General features: G+C 35.3%; 1 protein-coding gene across 4 annotated transcripts in view; it reads left to right on the top strand.

The window, feature by feature from the left end:
• Positions 1 to 2,645: 2,645 nt before the first annotated feature.
• Positions 2,646 to 23,472, top strand: part of Ubr3 (Ubr3 ubiquitin ligase) — a 196,580-nt gene continuing 175,753 nt past the window's right edge. For all 4 annotated transcript variants that reach the window (XM_069820170.1, XM_069820155.1, XM_069820162.1 and 1 more), the window contains exons 1-6: positions 2,646 to 3,260; positions 11,659 to 11,872; positions 14,678 to 14,806; positions 18,913 to 19,184; positions 21,307 to 21,440; positions 22,753 to 22,981. In XM_069820170.1, the coding sequence (XP_069676271.1) occupies positions 3,035 to 3,260; positions 11,659 to 11,872; positions 14,678 to 14,806; positions 18,913 to 19,184; positions 21,307 to 21,440; positions 22,753 to 22,981 (1,204 nt within the window). In that variant the 5' untranslated portion in view covers positions 2,646 to 3,034. The remainder of the gene's footprint in view (positions 3,261 to 11,658; positions 11,873 to 14,677; positions 14,807 to 18,912; positions 19,185 to 21,306; positions 21,441 to 22,752; positions 22,982 to 23,472) is intronic.

The following is a 23,472-nucleotide window of genomic DNA, read 5'->3' as shown; positions in this document are numbered from 1 at the left end:
TTATTTATAGTTAGAATTAATTTTACGTCTAATTTATCTGTGTTATTTGATTGCTGTAATTATTGTAATATATTGGGTGTATACCCAATTGCAGTGCTAATAAATGAAGGAATAAATAAATACATACATACACATTCATCAGAACTTAAAGTTGAACCAATTCTTAATAAAATCCACATTACAGAAATAAATAGAGATTACATGTCGAAATTCCCCCCTCCCGAGTTTAAGATTAAAAAAATAATAATTGAGGAGTATTATCAAGAGAAATATCAATTACAACAGATAGAAGTAATAGGCTTGATGGTCAGAGCAAGAGGATCCATCCCGAAACAGTTTGCTGATTTTTGCAAGGCTTTTCATTTGCCATCATTTAAGTTACAATTACCAATGTTTCTTTACTTGCGTTGAAAGGTTCGATTGCATTGTTAAGAAATCACCTCAGATAAGACATTGCACTGTAATTTATTTTTTTCTCTTTCTTGCATTGATTTTTTTATATTAATAACAAATTATCCATGTAATATGTACTATTCAAAATTTTGTTTTTGTAAATGGTATACTTTGTCTTCTAGGCAATCCCTGTTTTAGGGGAAGTGTTTCATAATAATAATAATAATAATAATAATAATAATAATAATAATAATAATAATAATAATAATAATAATACAGAAAAAATGTGAGAACTGTAGTCTTAATATTAAAATAGTCCACTTCTATAAATGCTTAAGGAATAAAAGAGAGCTAGTTAATGAAACACCCTTTGCTACTTTAGTGGTTGTTACCTTTGTCCCTGACCACATATAAAAGCTTGATCAGCCTAATGCACTTTCAAGACAACTTTGATTAATTTCACTATGCTGCCATCTAGTGACTGCAAAAGAAGTAATGTTATAACTCTGATGGAATTGGATGGAGTAATAGCTTGCAGCAGTACTTCCCTCTAGCACTTGTTACCAAAAAATTCATTTTCGATAGTGGAGATCTTTTATAGTTGCCATTTCGTAACTTGGGCATGGCCAATCTGATATATATGTGATCAGGGCTATTGTAAATAAAACTATATATTTTTTTTTGTTAATTGCAATTACATTTTTTTATCTTATCTTATCACACTATTATAAACATCTCACTCACAATGGTCAATTTAAGCCACTTATAAGATAAATAGCTATTTATCAAGAAAATTGTGTGTTCATTTGTTCGCACCTACATTGTATTGACATCATGTGCATGCAAATTGCATATTGTGTAAGTATGATAAGTTATGACTGTGTGAATTTAAAATATATTGTAAAGTGAGGTAGACTAGACCATAAAAAATGATATTAGTGTATAATGTTGCGATACTTGGCCAAATATATGCTTATATTATACTAAACACATGTAGCCTATAGCACAATGAATTAACAGCTATTACATTAAAGAAACTCGAAATTCCAAGCTTCAACAAATCAGTTTACTCTGGACTGCATATCATTGAGTGTATGTTGACCGTTTCGTCTATAATTATAAACATAATTATAGTCCAGGGGGCACCACGAGGAGGCGGTCAACATCACCCCCCATCTAGCTGTCTGAGAGACCCTCCCAGCATATCAAGACCTAATCGAAAAGTATTTGACTGAAGAACGTCAAATGACTTCATTACCAACTAGCTGAGCATTGCAAAAACAACAATTTATGCATTCTCCGGAAAAAGGGCCTATGGGCCCTTATTGCAGCTACGTCCTGAATTAATCCACAATAATTCAACAGTTGAATGTGACCACATGTGATTTCTGGTATATAATGCAAACGTGAAAAGTAAAAATTAATTTCTAGCTCTTATAACAAAGTAAAACAAATAAAAGCTTAGTTCATGACGCTATAATGTTGGAAAACAAGTCTACTTAAATAAACTAAAACTCTGCCTCATCCGGACTATTGTATACCATTTGTACTGAAAATGAGAAAGTCATGCCAATTTTGTTTAATAAGCGAAACAACTGTTTCTTTCGTTGGATATTTCATTAATTACCTGATGTTCAGCAATTGAATATACAATTAAGACCCAAGGGTGCCATCAATATTTTTATAACAGGTAGAAGTATTTTAAGGTTAGGTGTCAAGTCCACCAAAGAAATGAAACTGCTCTAAAGAAACACATAATTATTGGAGCAATGAATCGTCGTATATTTAATATGGAATTAAAATGATTGCCAAATAACATGTACTGTTAATTTAGACTAAATAAACATTTGTATTACACTCCTATAAAATAGGCATAACACAACCCAAACACCTTTCATAGGCGTCTGACCTAGACTGACCTGTCTTTCGAGAATCGAGATAGGAAATATTTGTCAGGACTACCAACATGATATTTCCAACAAAATTTCCTTCGTTGTGAATATATCTCGTGAGTTTACAAAGAAACTACAATAATAAAATGATTATTTATGTGCTATTATTTATATAAAATTATACATAACGTGGGTTATGTGTATAGTTATTTAGTATGGTTGTACAACAGTGTAATGTAAAATTGAAAATATGTAATTATTCTTTTCTTGAGGATTTAACCATTCTTAAAATTACACAATTTCTGAAACAAGTCAATTCCAATGCCGCACTTCGTTGTTTAATTGTTTTCTTTACAGTGCCATCTTTTCAGGTTTTAGTTCATTAGTCCTTGATCAGTGCGATTGTTGATTAAAAATGGTGCAATCATCGATATTTTTATATTAATAAAAGCATAATGCAACATGACGTGATAGTGAATATGCATGAACTTTATCGCCATGCTGCGAAGACAATATCTCGTAATTTGTTGTCAAAATTGGTACGGCATTGACGACGTCAAGGGTTAATTTGCAGTTGATGCCATCGACCGTCTGTTGGTTTCATTTAGCCTTGTCTGCTTTGCAAGACGTAGGTCGGGTTTGTGACCTGACAGATACTTTATTTAATTTGGTTAAACATCGAGGGTTCTCATGACTTGACATTTCTCAAAATTAAATATTTTGGTTGAAGAATCAATCTGATAGGAACCATGGCGTCTAATTCTATTGCTGCCCATGTGTTGATGAAGAAGGGTAAACGTGGTGCAGCAGCTTACGTACATGCAGATTGCTCAAATTCAGCATCACCGCAACATCTCAGTGAATTATTGGACCTGTTGTTAAATCCAGAAAAGACAATTGATGAATGGGAAACCATTGATTGGTGCAAATGGTTGATGGCTGGTGGAAGAACACCAGATGAATTTTCTATTATAGGTAAAAGTAGAACACAATCTGAATATTTGCAGTTGTTTATTTTACACATAAATGATTTAGTTACTTTGTTATAGCCATACTGAAAGTCATATGTATCCGGATTACTAGTTTGTAAAATATGAAATGTCATTGACTACGAAGTGTACTGTTTCATGATTTTTACACACATTCCGTTTTGTTTGCCATTAAACACTATGAATTACATCACAAATATTTAATGGTAGGATCATTAAAGTTTAAACGTATGTACTTTTAATATTCTTCAGCATTTGCCTGACTTTAAAAAATATGAGCCTTGACCTTTTCCATTACTAGTAATTAATAAAGTAATTGACGACGTTTCGACTGTATACTTCAGCTTCATCTTCAGGTGAACAAAAAGTGAGATAGGAGAGTTCTCCTACTTATTGGGGTTGTTATAAACTGCTAAATCTGTTTGACAAAGTCAGTCTTCGAAATGTCGTGATTTCCTTTATCTATTACCATCAATTATTGAAAAAGTTCAATCTGCACTTCTTTTAAATAGTTCACCATTGCCTCTTCCTTTATGATAATCAATTTCATTATGAATGAATATTATACAGAATCTTGTATTTTCCTAAAATTTACAAATTTTGTTGTCATAATTTAACTTTTGCAACAACTTAAAACATAGTTTTGATTTAATTTAATTTGGGTAGGTACCCGTATGTCTGAGTTGATTAGTTGGATACTTCGCCGATTTCCAACAATACTGACATACTTAGCCCTATTAAAAATTTACGAATTACTGTACTTTGTTTGTTATATGTTAGCTCTCGAAATCAGAGTGAAATCGATTTCATCATAATCACATGCATTTCGTTCTCAGTACATTTGATGTTCTGAATAAGGTTTAAAAGAAAATAAGTGTACAACTAGGCCTATCGTATTTCATATTGAGATTTCGTGTTTGGAAAACGTTAAACAGAAGTGATAAAACACGTAAGGCTGTTAAATTGAGTTCATGATACAGGCTATATCAAGATTTGATGAGATGAATACTAGTCAACTGTCCGAAGAGAGGTCTGAACGTCACAAGTATATATATATATATTTTTTTTTCATCTTATCAAACCTTGATATAGCTAGTATCATGAACTCAAAATATATGTGATAATTGTGGAAGTCCACTCCACCGTCGATTTTTAATTTTTTTCCTCAAAACTCCCAGTTTTATTCCCCTTCTTCAAATGAAGTAGCGAGATGACTTAACCTAATCTAAATTTCGACTTAGGCACCTAATCCAAATTTCGACTTAGACATCAATCTGACAAGGAGATCGACTCCACCATAGATTTCGACTTAGACATCAATCTGACAATTGTTGTCTAAGTCGAAATTTATGTTAGGTTAGGTTAGTTCAGGTCAGGTCAGATCATTTCGCTATTTTTTTTCTAACGTTTTATGAAAAAGGGGAAAAACTGGGGACTTAAAAAAATAGAGCGAGAGGAGAGAGAAAGAGTGTGTGCGTGCGTGCTTGCTTGCTTGCTTGCTTCTCTCCTTTGTAACTGCCTCATGGATGGAAGAATGATTTAACCCCTTTAACATAAGAAAGATCCCAGTTTAACGAAGCCGTACTTAACCTCCTTTACACAAGCACCTGCAAATTGTACCTTTTATAATCTCTGCCATCCTCTTATGCTTTGGACTTAACTATGGAAGTGTTATGTTCCGTTTTTTTAATATTTAAAGCTTCAATGCGAGTAACATGCCATTAAGTTCAGAAAAATCTTTAGTATGCCTCTGTTCATGTAAAAAAAAAAAAACAAACAAACTTCGGTGGAGGAATAGAGACTATCTCTCTGGCTCTACAATATCTGTTGTACAGACCTCATACATATGAGAAAGTGGCCATCCTAATGGACTCAAAAGATGCCATTCAAGGAATTTCTTATAACACGTAATTAAAACAGAAAAGGTAAATCACATAAAACAGGCCTTCGAATATCTTCAGACTATTAAGAAGACATCTATATATACAGTAGGCTACACTCTTCCTGATCTGGCCATTCCTTGCACAAAGGAGTGCTGGATTAGCGAGAATGCCAGATTACTGAGAATGCTTAAAAAAGTCATTAAATTTAATGTTATAAGTAGGGTTCTGAAATTTATGACCTAAAACACACAGAAAAATGACTTATAAAATGAACTTAAATTGTTGAAAATGTGACATTAAAATTAAAAAATAATAATAAAAAAAAACATAATTTTAATAGTAAAATACAAATATATCGATAGTATACTACCATCTGTGGAAAATATATTTTCACCAAACGCAGTCATTAACAGTCGCAAAAACTTTGCTTTGTCTATTAACTTGAGAAAAATTCGTCCCAGCACCGGAAATCGAACCTGGGACCTCTCAGCTCTGCGCTGAGTGCTCTTTCCATCTGAGCTATACCAGGACATGATCCACGGTGCCTGCCAATGTCTTTTTCTTTGTAATGATAGCCTACTATCTGCATTTTTAAGACATTCAAGCCATGTATGCAGGAGCGCATATTTAAATAACTTTATGGCCATTTTCGACAACAGGTTATGAATACTGTTAACATTGATATATACATATATTCATATATATGAGGCCTCGCCATCCTCATTGAATAATCAAAATGACTATAAGTAGCCATACTGTAAATATCTATTAGTTTGAGAAAAATTACTTTGTTTTACTTTCGGAAATTTTACTTCTTCGCTTGTTTGATACAATATGCTGACTGCGGGCACTGCAGCTACAGTATTTGTTCTGTTGCATTGAATGAGGGGAAGCAGGTAACACACATTATCAGGAGTCAAGACTGATGCAACCATAAGGATATTTCTTGTAAGATGCAATCGAATTGCATTCGAGTATAGATTACGATTACACTGTAAAAAATGTCCGTCCATGAGCAGAAAAGTAAAAAAAGTAAAGTATTTCCAAAAAAAAAATGGCCAGTAGAAATAAAAGACAGAAAATGCAGAATAAAAGTAGGCTATATTAGTTTGTGTTGAAGTGAAACGAATTTGTTTTGTATACTGCATTGTCTGTGATATCTCAGAAAGAAGATGACATTTCATTAACTTCCAAGCCCTAGTTATAAGTTATGCCAACCACTCATTTCATTTGCACTTCTAAATCGAAACTAGTACATTCCACATGTGGCCTGTGCAAGTATAAATATAGTGAGAATCACGTAAGAACAGTTCCTAAAAGGTTTATTTGGCCATCTCTTCAGTATTGCAACAAATACCAGATACCACCAAAGAGAGTAAAATTACGATGTCATGTACAGTAATAATACAGTAGCCAGATATTAACAGTAACGATGTCTTGCTTATTTACTTATTTACCACATTTCGCCTTTATGTTGGGAGGTGCTTTCTAAATGGTTCAGTAATTTGTGAAAGAGTAGGCCTATATTTTCCTTTGAATGCCACTTTGAAATGTATGCTTAAGAATATTTACTCCTAATAATTTAGCTATTCTAGTCATAATTGCTGTCTCTCTGTGCATAATTCCTTCATAATCTTCTTTCTTCATACATTATGAACTAGCCTATAGATTCCTGAAGGATATACTCTGAATGGCACACGCATTCTTTCTTCGAGGAGCCACTGCCATGCTATTTTCTCTCTTTTGGCATTATTGTAATAAAAATTTAAACATGAAAGAAATTAATTAAAATGTGAAATGACATTGGATCAATCATCCAAGTGCACGTATCACACCGTAGCCTATGTTATATTTACTTACATTTATCCAACTATAATCTTGAATTGTAACCACAATGCAACACAACACGTAAAATAACTGTTATGTATTAATATTAATACTGATATTAATTTGTTGGTAGAGCAGTTGGCTACGGACTGGAAGGTCCGGGGTTCGATCCCAGGATTTTTTTCTCGTTGCCAAACTTTCAGAACGGCCCCGAGGTTCACTCAGCCTCCTGTAAAATTAAGTACTGAGTCTTTCCTGGGGGTAAAAGGCGGTCAGAGCGTGGTGCTGACCACACCACCTCATTCTAGTGCCGAGGTCATGGAAAGCATGGGGCTCTACCTCCATGCCCCCCAAGTGCGTTCCTGGCATATTACGGGGATACCTTTACCTTTTCTGATATTAATTAATTATTACCATGTTCAAGTTTCACTAGCTTCCAGTAATCAGCTCAGAAACCTAGAAGAATTTTAATTTTATAAAATTTCACTACTGTCAACTGCTGTTCTGCTGCCAATGTAACAGTTAGAAAATCACTACCAATTGTATTCCTCAATACCGAAATTCGAAACGAAGTTGGCAAAAGAAAATTCAACTTTGAAACTAGAAAATCGCCCTTGGGGTATTAAATAAGCTGATCCGGACTACATAAGTGAAGGGTACATGGGAAAAGCGATTAAGGTTCATCAAAAATCGAAATTGAGTTAATAATGCTATTTTATAGTGGAAAGGAAGTACTGTCATGTGGTCTAGCTAGTAATAAGAAATCATCGTTCTTGACATTCCACTACGTCAATTTCTATTAAATACACACATAACTAACTATTAAGTGCTTAAACTTTAAAATTCGTTTTTCTCGAAACTTTCTAAAATGGGCCTTGATCGTTATTCCCGTGTACATTCATACCCTTCAAGTATATTCATGTATAAGTAATACAGTATAACACATGGCATCTGTGGAAATTTCCTAGAAAACTATTATAGTAAAAGTTATAGGAAGTACACTAGAACAGGACCAGATAAGTGACTGGCCATATTAGCGAGAGTCTAGTGTACTCAGTGGGTTCATTCCCATTTGGGACTACAAATTAACGAGATAGCAGATACATTAGCCAAGAAAGGAAAAAAAAAATTGAGGAAGAAAGCTGCAGCAAACTTAAGACTCAAGACAGGGCATGACTGCCTAGCTACTCATTTAAGAAAATTGGAAAATACCATCCAAGTCAGTGCACTATATGCCAAATGCTAAACTTCGTCATGGACGAAGAACATCTACTCCACTGCCCTAATCTTGATAGCAATCAACAAGAGCTCAAAGACACCACCAAACTCTAGTGGGATGCCAGAGCTATGATGTGATGTCTCAACCATCCACCTTAGGGTCGACCTGGTTGGCGAGTTGGTATAGCGCTGGCCTTCTATGCCCAAGGTTGCGGGTTCGATCCCGGGCCAGGTCGATGGCATTTAAGTGTACTTAAATGCGACAGGCTCATGTCAGTAGATTTGCTGGCATGTAAAAGAACTCCTGCGGGACAAAATTCCGGCACATCCGGCAACGCTGATATAACCTCTGCAGTTGCGAGCGTCATTAAATAAAACATAACATTAAACATCCACCTTAGGAGCAACAGCAACATTTTATTATATATTGATTCCATAGTACCTACAGTCTTATGAACCTGTTGTTTCTAGTGGTGGTCCTACTCGGACCAGATCCTGGCTGCCTGATGACTGAAAATGTCTCTCTGAAGCATCTAACAGTACTTTGGATACTTCCAATTGAAGCTTCGAGCTATCCACGATGTAGCAATAAGACTTTCTTTTTTCAATCAGTGCAACACTCTTGCAGAATCTTCTGGACTTAGTATGTTATTTGCATTGAAACCTACTTTCGACTGAGTGAAACAATGAGTACCTTATTATTAGCTACTCTTGATTATGTAATTTCATTTCAATGAACGAAACATGTGTTTTCCTTAGTATACTCCAAAAACATAATTCACTCTCATACGAGGTGAGGTTAAGCTGTAAAATAATTACAGAAATGTAGAGCTGGCAATGGTAATAAAATCACCCAGAACTCAGGTTAAACCTGTCATACAGGTGGTCCGGGTTCGAATCCATGTTGTGGACAGAGTTGTAATTGGGGTTCTTCTCGGGGTTCTACCATTTTATATATCTATAATCTATTTTCACTATTTCTCCATTCCGTCATCATTCCATAGCATTCCCTGAAGAAACCAGCCAGTGATGTGAGAGGTTGCCTGCTCGAAACCTTAGTGTAGTCAGCTAGTGTGAGTTTGGGAATGCGCCTAGCTTGAGGTTTAGTGCAATAGATCGTCATTAACGATGCTGAAGATAATCAAAGACGTCCCTAAATAATATACAACTAACAATAAGATGCAATAAAATTGCAGTATATACGATGTAGTTACTTTACTAACACTATGGTTATAGGTAAATAAAAAATATAATCGTTTATGTGGGAGGAAATGTACAATTCTTACAATGCATAATATCTTGGTCTATGAGAATCCACATGAACTTGACAGTTAACATATTCTCTGTTAAGGTATGAGTGGGTGTTATTGGAAACTACTTGGTCTGACCATAACTATTACCAAATTGCCTTGATGATAGAGTTTACAGAATATTTCTTGAGTCAATCCTCTCAGAACAACTACAGATGTGCCTCTCACAATGTGACAGCAAATATGATTTGAGGCCAATGGGGCTGCAGCTCACTTTGCTTTAATGATGTGATTTAGGGATCTGGAAAAAGCATTTGACAGAGTGGATTGGAAGAAATGTAAGGGAATCGTGAAGAAAATTGGTGTGGACTGGAAAGAGAGGAGGCTGTTCAGTAATCTTTGAAACGAGTCAAAGTCAGGCTAAGAGAAGAAATGTAAGAGGAAAGTGAACTATGGAGAGGAGCAAGGCAAGGATGTCCTTTATCACCTACCCTATTTAACAGGTATTTGGAGGAACATTGGAGAGGTGATAGTAGGAGGACGAAGAATGAAGTGCATAAGATTTGCTGATGCTATGGCATTGTTAGCAGAAGAGGATATGATACTAAGGGATATGTTTCTGGATCTAAATGACAAACTGTGAGCAGTATGAGATGAAGATAAATGCAAACAAGATGAACACAATGGTTATCAGAAGAAAAATAAAGAAGATAAACCTGCGAATTCGAAATGATGTACTATAAGCAGTAACATGAATTGCTGCCAGGTAGTCAAAAGGAGGATTTTAATGGCAAAGCAAGCTTTTAAATAGAAAAAGGAGCATCTTCTGCAGACCTTTGGAAAAAGAACTAAGGAAGAGATCAGTGAAGTGCTTTGTGTGGAATGTAGCATTTTATAGGGTAGAAACATGGACATTATGACGAAGTGAAGAGAAATGACGAAAAGCATTTGAAATGTGGATATGGAGAAGAATGGAGCGTGTAAAATAAGCAGACAGAATAAGAAATGAAGCTGTGTTGGAAGGAGTGGGTGTAGAAAGAATAATGCTGAAACTGTTCAGGAAGAGAAAAAGGAATTGGCTGGGTCACTGGCTTAGAAGAAACTGCCTGCTGAATGATGCCCTGGAAGGAATGGCGAATGAGAGAAAAGCTTGGGGCAGAAGAAGATATCAGATGATAGACAGCATTAAGATAAATATTGATCATGTGCAGATACTAAAAGGAAGGTATAAAATAGGAAAGATTGGAGAATGCTGGGTTTGGAATGAAAGAAAACTATGAATGGATGAAGAAGAGTAATTTGTACAAAACTCTTTGCGACAAATTTACAAATATTAAGCAAACTGGCCTATAATTTAAAGTTTTTATCAGCAAAAATACAAATAATGGCATCTTGTGGAATGAATCCTTTACGAGCAGAAATAATTTTAAATAATAAGGCAGTTGAACAAGTTATGAATTTCAAATATTTATGTGTATATGTAAGCAGAGATGTAGAAATGAAGTTCTATTAAAATATGTGATTGCATAGTTAGGAGAAAGTTGTTGGAGAGAGTGAGAAAAGATACATTTATTGAATTTTGTAAGGTTTTAGCTGTTCCTACTCTTCTGTATGAATCAGAATATTAGACAATGACGAAAGGATAGAAGCTTACAGGTGAAATTCTTGAGAGTTATTGTTGGATATAGACAGACTAACAAACAAAATAGTAAAAATAGTGAAGAATTGAATATTTTTTAGTAGTTTACAAAAATTACTGATTACAGGACAAAGTGTAATGATCATAAACATAGAATTAACAAAAAAGAACATCCATTACAAGTGATGACATACAAACTTAGAGGTTGTAGAACCAAGGAAGGAAGACCTTTTAAAAGATGGACTGAACTATAACATAAACTGTATTTTAAGCCAGTTTTTAAGTCTAATTTTCGAAGTGGTGGTGACGGTGGCGGTGGCGGTAGCAGGTTGGGGGCAGCAGCAGGGATGTACTTTGGATTTTTTTTTCATGCAAGCAAATTCTGAGATCTGCATTTGTGTTGGATGTAGTCTATTGAGTTTAAGAATAAAACAGTAAATTAAGTTGTTCAGTTCAGTTCATAGTATCCTATTCCGAACAGTTTTTCGGACTGTGTTACATATATATTGAACGGTTTATGTTAACTGTTATATTATTAATGCATGTCTTGAATTTCTTTGTGCTCAGTTCGCAGATATGATAATGCTACAACTTGTGGACTAGTATGGACAGCAAATTTTGTGGCATATCGGTGTCGAACGTGTGGTATCTCCCCATGTATGTCTCTCTGTGCGGAGTGTTTCCAGAAGGGGAACCATGATGGTCATGATTTCAATATGTTCCGAAGTCAAGCAGGGGGTGCTTGTGACTGTGGTGATACATCTGTCATGAAGGAAACTGGGTAAGTTCTGAAGTATTATGTTATCATAGCAGCCAGCAGTTTGTTAAAATGTTATTTTACCTTAAAAATATATTCAGTATTTGGTATACATAGTACTTTAGCACTTCTCACTCGATATAATCAACCTTTGTGTCCACTGAGCCACCGGCGTGGCCGGTTTGCCTGCTGGTCTGAAGTTGTACTCGGGCACGGGTTTGATTCCCGCTTGGGCTGATTACCTGGTTGGGTTTTTTCCGAGGTTTTCCCCAACCATAAGGTGAATGCCAGATAATCTATGGCGAATTCTCGGCCTCATCTCGCCAAATGCCATCTCGCTATCACCAATTCATCAACGCTAACCTAGTAGTGTTTTGGTAAACACTTCTCAAATGTTTCGTGAAAAATTGATAAAATGTCGTAGGCCCTACTTACGGTTAAAAATGTGACAGTAATTTCGTGATTTTTTTTTTACCATGTAATCTTGTACTCAGAAATGATCTTAGTTTGTAATGATCTTATACACAGCATATTATTTGGAACATCCATAAAGAAATAAAGATAATAATAATAGTAAATCAGTGTTATTTTTACTTAACTCAGATTTATACAAAAACTCTGTCATCAATGTCCCATAGATCATTAAATAGAATACTGTATAGAATCCCCAAATAATTTGTCTCCCTATTCTTTTGAAGCCATTATCTTCAGAATTGATATAATGTAGTTCTTTAAAGTAATTTAAAAAAGTCCTTTTTTTCGTTTTTATTGCAGAAATAATTTTTTGCAGGAACAGCCAATTTTCGGAAAAATTTGTAACGTATTTACTGTCATAAATCAGTCACGCTTATGATAAACTCTGCTATACTTCTTGATGCTTCTGTCAATCACATTTCGTGTTCATTGCCAATAACAGAAAAACTAGGTCCTTTCTACATTACACTTTGTATTAAATTAGTAATTACAGTATTGAATTTAGTGTTATATTTCTCTTCTCTGCATCGCATTAGAATACATACATACATACATACATACATACATACATACATACATACATACATACATACATACATACATACATCTGTACCTTATTTCACTAAGGGCAGTTGTCACAATTACGAGGTTTTCAGGAAAGACAAAAACTAAATGAAATTGATTGTGGACTACTGCCTTATGAACATGAAGAATGCTGTTAACCATAAAGACGGTTGTCCATGTTATCTAAGTGGCTGTCCATGAAAACAACATTATTGTGAATTCGGAAGTTGGAAGTCCACATTCGCCCTTAGTGCCCCAAGATTGACATTGACTTCCGACTTTGTACAAATGGATTCTTGTAAAGTATTGAGAGTTGGAGTACCAGTTTTTGTGATCTGATAGAGCAGCCTTTTGTTATTAAGAATCCGAAAATAGCAAAAGTGGACACCCACCTTTAATGAAATAAGGTACTGGTATTGATTTGTTGATCATAAGAGTTACAGTATGTGGAATTTGGAGTATACTATAACATAATATTGAGGATGTTGACAATAAATATATCATATCATATCATACCCCTAGAATAATATTGTCGTAATCCCAGAAATGAATTTTGAGTTTTGTAATCTTTATTTAATCCTCTATCAAACAGTAGAACTGTCGTATCTCTAAGTTCAAGTGCAAAGTCTAAAGGACTCATACTGTTACTTGGTAATGCTGCATTTTCATATGACTTTGAAATGTTTATCTTGCATTTACTCAAAACTAACTTTTGGTACTTATGACAGTATTATTTTAAGGGTGCGATATAGTGTCATGTCATGTCATAAGAGTTATGAATGTTGATTGGTTGCTATAGCTGGCGCCAGCATTTTTGGCGTGTGTCGTAGATATATAGTGCCCAGCTTGTGAGCGTGTTGTTATTGCAGCTGATAATGGTACCACTTCCTATACACGTCATATCAAACACAGTTGTCAGACTGACTACGGCAAATGTAAAACACCTGCACTTAATGTTTCCATTACTTATTTCACACGCCAAAAATGATGACGCGGACTGTAACTCCTGCAGATATAAGTTTGTTCCAGCAAGCAATTCAGAAGCATTACGAACTAATACCGAACATCTTTCAACGTATATGCTAGTTGAGTACGTTCTCAGAACTAGTTCAGAATTTTACGTTGTTGAAACGTTTCTTGAACTGCTCTTTTACAGTCATCATCTTCCAAATCACTCATGATGGACTATTTTTTTAAATTTTAACATGCCCAGTCTCGAAGCATTTTAACCTCAACCTCAGATTAAACCATCTGCACATGCATCAGCAGTTCAGAATTCCCAGTTTCTGCTTTTAATTGAGAAACAATTTCACTCGTTCTGAATGAGTTCCAAAGCACGTTGAACAGGAAACTGAGAGTTCAGAATCAGGTCAAGTCTTGTTGGATTGCACCTTGTGATACTGTGCATGAACAGGCAGTATACGAGGCGCGTCCATAAAGTAACTTTCCCACTCGTCCCACAGCTAGCAAACCATATGTTGTGCGAAGCGACTGCATGTACGTGATAGAGTAATGTCCTGGCATGGTGCATGTGCTAGCGGAACTTCCTGAGTGCTCTCAGTAGCTTCGTTGCATTGGTTGAAGATGGACGCTCCTATTCCAGCTCCCGCTGAATGTGAAGTGTGGTCAGTGATAAAGTTTTTGAATGCACAGGGCATAGTGCCGATTGAAATTGATCATCAGCTGTGCCAGGTCTATGGGCCTAAGGTCATGACTAAGCAGATGTGCTAATGAAATGTATAAAAATGTGTTATTAAATTTAAGAATCTTCTTCACTGATGTTAATTTCAGGTTTTGTGACCGTCATGGACCTAAAGCTCAGGTGAACAAACCAGCAGCTCCTAGTGATTTAATGTGTGTGGCAGAGGCCGTTATGCCTCGTATTATACTTAGGCTCATTCAACACCTCAGGGAAAACAGGTAATTACGTACATCAAGTAATATTATATTTATGTATTAACATAGCAAATAAATACCTGGAAAGTTAGCTTCAGAATGTCATTTGTTACCAAGATACCAACCTCCATAAAATCTGAGCAGTCCCTTCTGTCGACCTTTGGATGGCATTGTCAGAAAGCCCGTTTCTAACCTTCTCATGAAGTTGTCTGTGGTAGTGAATCTCATTTAATGGTGTAATAGCTAAGGAAGTCGACAAGATCAAGAGACTGGTGTCATAAAACGGGCACTCTTTAGCTAAGGGAGAAAGCTCTGACAGAAAAATACAGCATGGTCCCAAAAACTGCAAGATAATTGACCAGGGTCTCTGTTGTTGGGCTAATAACCCACACAGAGTACAAAATTATTCACACAACACCTTACAGGACTCAGAGAATAACGAATATTTCGACATCAACACATGGGGGCTGCTTGGTCTCCACATGGCGTAAGTCAGAAATTTTCTAAATATTCATATTCTTTATTTGCGATAATACCGTATTTGCTCGCGTAATTTGCGCACTTTTTAACCTATTTTGGCTGTTTGAAAAATTAGGGTATGTAAAATATGCGAATTTTTAAAATTAGACTACTTGATCTGGGTTTTATTCAAGTATATAGTAAACTAATTCGGAATACAGTACTTTTCTCACCTAAGACTACTAGTAATCTTGACTTATAAATAGTTAAATTGGGTATGTGACAATCATAATGAATGCAAAGTACACAGCAGACATAGCATTTTCAATAGGTAGTCTTTAATTGAGTACATTGTACGAGTTTTTAGGCCTATAGGTGGTTGATCGTTGGATTCTTCACATTGTGGTGACAACTGCACGATATCTGTTAAACAGTAAAACTTGTCCCAGTCACTGCACTTAGGGGTAATTTACAAGGACAAGCATCAGTGTTGAAGTAACGTTATTTAGGGTTTCTTTGTGAAGCAGGTAGTTGAGTTGGGTACTGGTCAATGAGCAATGCCGTGGAATGCAAATATGTTGTTGTTGTTTTCTAATGCCAGGCATTTGACAGTAAAGTCATTCGACCTCTTGCACTCCAATATTTTTCAAAGATATTGTCGTGGTTAGCCACTGACGCACAGATTTTGAGATGTTCTGAATCCATTTCTTGATTTGAGTTGCACAATGGACAGTTAGGAGACCGATATATTCCAATTCTATGCAGATGCTTGCCCAAACAGTCATGGCCTGTTGCCAATCTAAATGCAGCTACAGACGATTTGCGTGGTAAATCGGGAATTAACTGTGGATTATGATGCAGAGAGTTCCATGTTTTCCCTTGAGATTGTGTTATCAAATTTTGTTTGTTGAAGTCTACTTATGTAGATTTAATAAATCTTTTCACAGAGTAATACGTAGATTTAGTAACAGGTCTGTAAGTAGCAGTGCTGCCCTTCTTTGCTAAAGCATCCACATTCTCGTTTCCCAGGATTCCACAATGGGATGGTATCCATTGGAATACAATTCTTTTATTGAGTGTTATTAATTGAGAGAGCATTTTATTTATTTTTGCTATTTGATATGAAGGTTGTGTGTCTAGCGACTATTGATAGAATAGCTGTTTTGGAGTTTGACAATATAACTGCATTTTTAAATTCATTGATGTGGCAGAGAAGATTCCTGAGACTTTTACTTGTATTTTGGCAATGGAATTTAGGGAAGGAAAATTATATTGGCAATGGAATTTAGGGAAGGAAAATTATATTGGCAATGGAATTTAGGGAAGGAAAATTCATACTACACTGAAAAATATTGTAGATAAAATGTGTGCGGAAAACACACGGAGCAAAATTAAAGTTCAAAATAATCCTTTAAAATTTAGGGTGCGTAAAATACACGGTGGCGCAAAGTACGCGAGCAAATACGGTAAATAAAATAGGTATGTGTCATTATTAAAAACATTAAGAATTAAAAACATAACATTCAACTAAAATATTACATCATTATCAGAAAATTCATTCTTATTGTAAAAAGGATTATTTTGTAACCGTCTCTTAGTTTGAAGTTTTACACCCCAAACGTCACATGCACAAAGATAGTGATGTACAAATTGGTGCATGAAATATCAAGATGTTGAACTGGAAAGAAGTGGAGGTAGTGGAATAAATAGTAAGATTCATTCATTCATTCATTGTGTTCTGCCCAAGGGTAGGTCTTTCACTGCAAACCCAACATTCTCCAGTCTTTCCTATTTCTGCTTACCTCTTTGTCTCCGCATATAATCCATTTATCTTAATGTCGTCTATCATCTGATATCTTCTTCTGCCTCGAACTCTTCTCCCATTCACCATTCCTTCCAGTGCATCCTTCAGTAGGCAGGTTCTTCTCAACTAGTGACCCAATCAATTCTTTCCCTCTTCCTGATTAGTTTCAACATCTTTCTTTTTTCACTGACTCTTTCCAACACAACTTTGTTTCTTATTCTGTCTGTCCATTTTACACACTCCATTCTTCTCCATATCCACAGTTCAAGTGCTTTTACTCGCGTCTCTTCACTTCGAATAGTAAAATGTAGAATGGAAATACTGGGTATTAGTGAAGTGAAGGAGAAACCCTACATTGAAAAAAAGGACATGGGCTGTGTACTGCTTTACTCAGGTGTCCCTGCAGTTGAAGATGTAAGAAAGAAGTAGGAGTGATCATTTTTTAGAACATCGACAGAACCAGATAACGGAAAGCTCTGGAGGTGACCATGAATTCGCTATGATGAGTGTGTGGAAGAACTCGATCACATAGTAATGAAGAGCTTTGCAGAACTAAAATATTTAGCAAGGGGCAGGATTAAATGGAAGAAGTTCTTGGAGGACCAACGCTGTAACAGCTTTATGGTGTTGATGAAGAAAAAACCAATCAAACAGAAGAAAAAAGTGTGATCACTCACTACATGTGGTTCGTTACAGTGCAGTGCTGTACTTATAATCCTATGTACGCAGGTTCAATCCCTGATTTACGACTTGTGTTGGACAAACCCGTGATCCAGATAACATAGGGGTTTTCCCTGTGATATCCTAATAAGTTTCCATCATCATCTCATCTCTTCATAGATGTAGCATAGACCAGTCGCCTATGATGCACTCTGGGCAATGTCTCTGTCGGTAAATGATCTACAAACTGGCTTCATGTAGGTGAATGTTTAACAGTTAACTGCCCACCACTAAAAAAAAAAAAATAAATATTTCGAGAAACAGACTCCGAAGGACACTACACGATTGCAACTGGTTTACATTTTAATTAATCCCAACACATAACTTAGCTTGAGTTCATAAGCTAACTGTCCTCTTCTTCAAATGTTACAATTATTGCACTGTCATGTAATGGTACGCTTCACTGGTTCCAGATTTCCCACTGCATGCAGAATAGTTTACCATGCCTGAAAACTTCATACTCAGATTTACATCCTTGTACAAAGCTGCGTTCCTTTAGATTATCATTATTGATAAATAGGCTACAAACTTCAGCCATGTAACTACGCAGTTAAGTGATACATTGATTCCTAAAATAGTATATTACAATACAAGGTTGGGAAACACTTTTTACAAAATCGAGGAAAATTTTGAAAAACGAGCAGAATAAGTTTTTCAGTTTCCGAAATTCTGTAATGTACTTCACAAATGTGTATTGTACAACATTTTTTGCAGATACAATATATTTTACATTGAAAATTTAGAGCAATATTATTCTAAAGCCTTCGCAAAACTGCACTGTAATGATAACTAAGTAACAAGAAGTGCACTGTAATGGGTCTATTTCAGTATAGTTTTATATTATGAAGAATGGTTCCATAGCAACAAGTTTCTGTGTGGGAATTCTAACTGTCAAGGCCTAACAACAGTAGCTGTAAATACAACAAAAACACGATCTTACAAAAATGTATATTACACATCTTGGTACACTTCGTCAAATATTATCTGCTGTTGTCTTTTGCACCATGCAGTGATATCACAATACTGTTTTGCAACTTGCTGCAGGACAGTTGTTTCAATGATAAAGGTACAGAAGGGAAAGGAGGGAAGAGAAAATGGGGGGAGAGTAAAGTATTAAAACAACAAACTAATGTTTACATCTTTACAGCAAATCTGGAGCGCCTGATGCATACCTCAGAGCCATTCAGGATGCAGACTCATTCCTGACGATGCTCCACGACTTCAGTGCAATGGGTGCTGCCATGCGGAGAGTGATGACAGGTGCCCTTACCAATCCACAGCTATACAAGAATCTGACAGACTGCAGTGCAGAAAGTGCTAGTGCATCTGAATATCACAGCTATATGGCAGAAAGTAACCGAATTTATATGGAAGCCATTAGATCTCTTCCAAACCCTGAACCACCAGATGAGTACAAAGGTTAGTTTTGTTACATTATTCTGACAGGATTCTTTTATTTGTGTAATATTAGATTTAAAAAAAAATTATAACAATATAGAGATCAAAATAACTCCACAACAGTATTGCCTTGATGCAAGCAGTTCATATCTTCATTTTCTTTCTCTCTTGTTGTATTCTAATTTTAAATGCAGATTATATTTATTAATAACAATTGAAAATTCATAATTTTCTACTACTGGAAATATGGCAGTGAGGCCATTAATCATCTTGTACTCCAATATTTCTCATAAATAATAAATTCTTGGCAATTTGTATCTGTTTTCAATGCAGACACATTTTTTTTTCAAATTGTCAGTTACAGTATCTTCATTTAATCGTAATAAGAGCTACACCTGTCACCATATTCATCAGATTTGGCTGAAAAGTTGTTGTCAATTAAATGTTTGACTACTGTTTCTGTAACTTTAAATTTTGTCATGAGGATGGCCAATACCACGAAAGTACAAATGTTCACATTTTTTACATTGTTATACAGGGTGAACCAGAAACACAAATTTTTTAAATTTCATTCTCAAATCATCAGCTGGACATCACTGTAATATAACACACCATTATGATACACAATTTCCTCTGACTGCATTATTGGACCTTTTTTTTAATATGAGGACCATACAGTAACAGTAAATGCTGAGTGCTATGATTCCAACAAGATTTAGCATCTGCTAGTGGTAGTTTTCAAGAAAATGTTCTCAGTTAATTGTCATTTCTTGAGGATGTCTACTTGCCTGCTCATCCTATCTGACACTATTAACGAATTATTTTTTGTGGAGTTATTTGAAATGCAAAGTTTATTAGCAACGTCCAGCCAATATTAATGAGCTAAAGGATTAAATTCGGGAAATTCCGAACAACATGTTGCAGCAGTTTATCATCTTTCCTGTACAAATTACAAGAGAGTGTTAATCATAATGGTGAACACTTAGCACATGTTATTTTCAAGAAATAGTGTTATACTTTAATTTCCCATAAGATGCAGAGTGTATCTCTGTAAAAAATAAATATATTTATACTTTCCTCTGAATTGTCATTTTATTTAAAAAATCGTCGGGTATTTCTGATTCATCCTGTAGTTTTAGTATCAAAATCAAAAGTGTGAAAATAAAAATGTTACAAATATTGGAGATTTTTGGAACAATTTTCCAGCTATGTGTCAGCAATGAATAAATACATCATGCAGACAATCTGAGCAGAGAAATGTCCTCCTAGCCCTCCTTCAGTATATTCATTGTGCCAGATTCATTCTTCATCCTTGGCGAGTTCCATGTTTCTTTTTTTTTTATTGGGTTATTTTACAACGCTGTATCAACATCTAGGTGATAATGACGGTGAAATGAGTCCGGGGTCCAGCACCGAAAGTTACCCAGCATTTGCTAGTATTGGGGTGAGGGAAAACCCCTGAAAAAAACTCAATCAACCGGGATTCGAACCCGAGCCACCTGGTTTCGCGGCCAGACGCACTGACCATTACTCCACAGGTGTGGACGTTCTATGTTTCATTATTGTGTTTAATTACATTTATTTCAATGTATTTGATTGTTTTCATGGATTTTCCTGTTTTGTAAATAAAATGTCTTGCATATCATTTACAAATAAATGTTGACTAAATAAATATATGATTATTGTGTAAGCGTAATAATGACAGAAGCATTTTTTATTATACAGAATTAAACAGGAATTAAAATTTGTTAATAATTGGATGGCTGTGAAAAAATTACGCTTCAAAGATTTTATCAGGATATTCATGAGTATGTTCTGTTAGAACACAGCATAATATTAATAAATATACCGTAAAATAACAACAACAAAAAGACATAAAATTTAAAATACCGATAATGTAAACTGTAAACAATTTTAATAATAATTCCCCCTTGACGAAATTCTGCATACACCACTGACCTTATTACACCTGATACAGCTTAACCTTATTCCATATATTCATCCTTTTCGATATTCTTGGAGGCAGATATGTATTCTTCTAGTCAAAAGAGACTAAGAAGGGGAGGGGGATGATGATGATGATGATGATGATGATGAAATACTGCATGAATACAGTGTTATTTTTGCTATTTGCTTCTTTCAGACTGCCCATCCCTCCAAGAGCAACTAGTACATCGAACGTTCCTTGAAGAGCTAGTGTTTTGGACTGTAAAATTTGAATTTCCGCAGAAGGTTGTATGTCTCTTGCTCAACATGTTACCAGATCCTGATTATAAGGTAAGCATGTTGCCTCTATACTACGTCATATAGGAGTGATGACCAACTTGTGCTGTTTGTCTTAAGAGTACTCTTCGCTGCACATGAGCAGTATGCAAGAGAAGATTGTCCCCCTCGTATGTAACAACCATATGATACTCAAGTTTATATTGCTCACTGCTTGTTCATTATTCTTGTGTTTTTTACTTGCCACCCTAATCAGTATAGATTGGTATAATATTCCTTCTCCCACACTCTGTTATGACAAAAATGAAACTCGAGCTGCATGTTCAAAAAGTTTTGGTTACATGGGTGCAAGCAATAAAACACAAATCTCCCCATCTCTTATTACAGCCTGATCACAAACTCGTGGCACCTGCACGAAAGACGAATTGGCATCTACTTACATGGACTCGCCCAAGAATCTTGCTCCGAAGCCTCAGAAAGAATTCGCGCATGTTGGTCCACGAGTTTGCGATCGGGTTTTACCCGCATAATTGTCGCTCCAGTGATTGAATTCCTGCACACAGCTTGCTTGTTGTGCCACTGTTTCTCTTTCTTTACTTGTGAGTGTACACTGCTTCGTAAGAGCATCTGAGTTGGTCACCACTGTCATCATATAGTTAGAATTTCTCTGCATTACATAATGCAACTTCCATGAATGTTCATAATAAAAAATACAAAGGAATAAATTAATGTAGATACATTCTTCAAATGGTAACATCATTTGCGGTGATTGTCATGAACAGCACTAAGTACTCAGAGAATGTTAGTAATGATTTTTTTCTGTGTAAGATTTGATGTACCTATTAAAAATTTCACATTGTCACTATGAAGTATTAAAAACCATTTGTTATACCTATTACTTCTGTTAGCTTAGTCATGACTAGGGTTACCATATGTCAGCATTTATGTAGACAAATCCGCTTTTTGATTGTGTTTCAACTTTCAATAGAGGTAGACTAGGTCACTGTCCTCATATCTCTATCTCTTTCTGAAGTGTTTGTGCAAAGATTTTCCCTACGCTACCTGGTTTACAGTTAGAAAATAACAGTACTATTGTGCTTTTAAGTAAACAATTTCCGAGAGAGAAATATTGTTGGAATTTTTAGTATGAGTTTGTATTAACAAAATAATAATTAATATCAAATACAACCAATTAATTTTAATTGACTCTATTATTCGATTAAATATTTTTGTTCAATTAATCTTACAACCGAAATTGATTGATTAATCGATTAAATCCCACAACACTAGTATTTTTATATAAAAATACTGCTTTGCAAATCAAGTCATTTAATGATCTGATGTATGTTCAATTGATTAATTTCAGGAAGCTTTAACTCAAGCATTTGTGCTTCACTACAGTCGTATTTCAATGATGCTGGAGCGATCGACAGATCCTGATACACTATCAAATCGGGTTGTTCATGTCAGTGTTCAACTGTTTAGTAATGAAAGTCTAGCATTCAGAATGGCTGAACATCTGAATCTTCTTCATGTGATGGTGATAAGCTTAAAATACATGATGAGCAAGATTCTTATCCAGAACACCCTTCATGGTTTGTAAAAATTTAATTACTTTTTGTATTCTGCAAATGACTTTGTCTTAGTAATCTGTAACAATATAGGTCGATCAGCTGAGAGAATATGAGTCACTATTATTATTGTCCTCTTATGTAGTACCAGTATTTATTACTGCACACTTAGCTTCGGTCTGTAACTGTCAGTGCATTAGCAGTGACATCAGTGTTAGTTATCCAGATTTGGCGGACCTATCACATTATTTCCTTGATTTACTATGTATAAATATTCATTGTAGTTTAGTTAAGTAAGAGTTGGGAAGATACACATACCTGTGCCGATAAATGAAACCCATATATGCAGGAGTGAGACAATGACATACATGCAACATTGCAATCAATCCACCATCGAACGTAACCTAAAGTCCTCCAAATGTTGTCTGTTGTCTTTGTTAACAACAATGTTTTCCGTGTGATCGAAAAGCGAAATTATTGCCGTTAAGAGAAGTTCTTGCCACTTTTTTGTCATG

The sequence above is a fragment of the Periplaneta americana genome, chromosome 1, assembly GCF_040183065.1.
Source record: "Periplaneta americana isolate PAMFEO1 chromosome 1, P.americana_PAMFEO1_priV1, whole genome shotgun sequence".
NCBI lineage: Eukaryota > Metazoa > Arthropoda > Insecta > Blattodea > Blattidae > Periplaneta > Periplaneta americana.
Note: the sequence above shows the minus strand (reverse complement) of the source record. Positions and strands in the feature narration are given on the sequence as shown.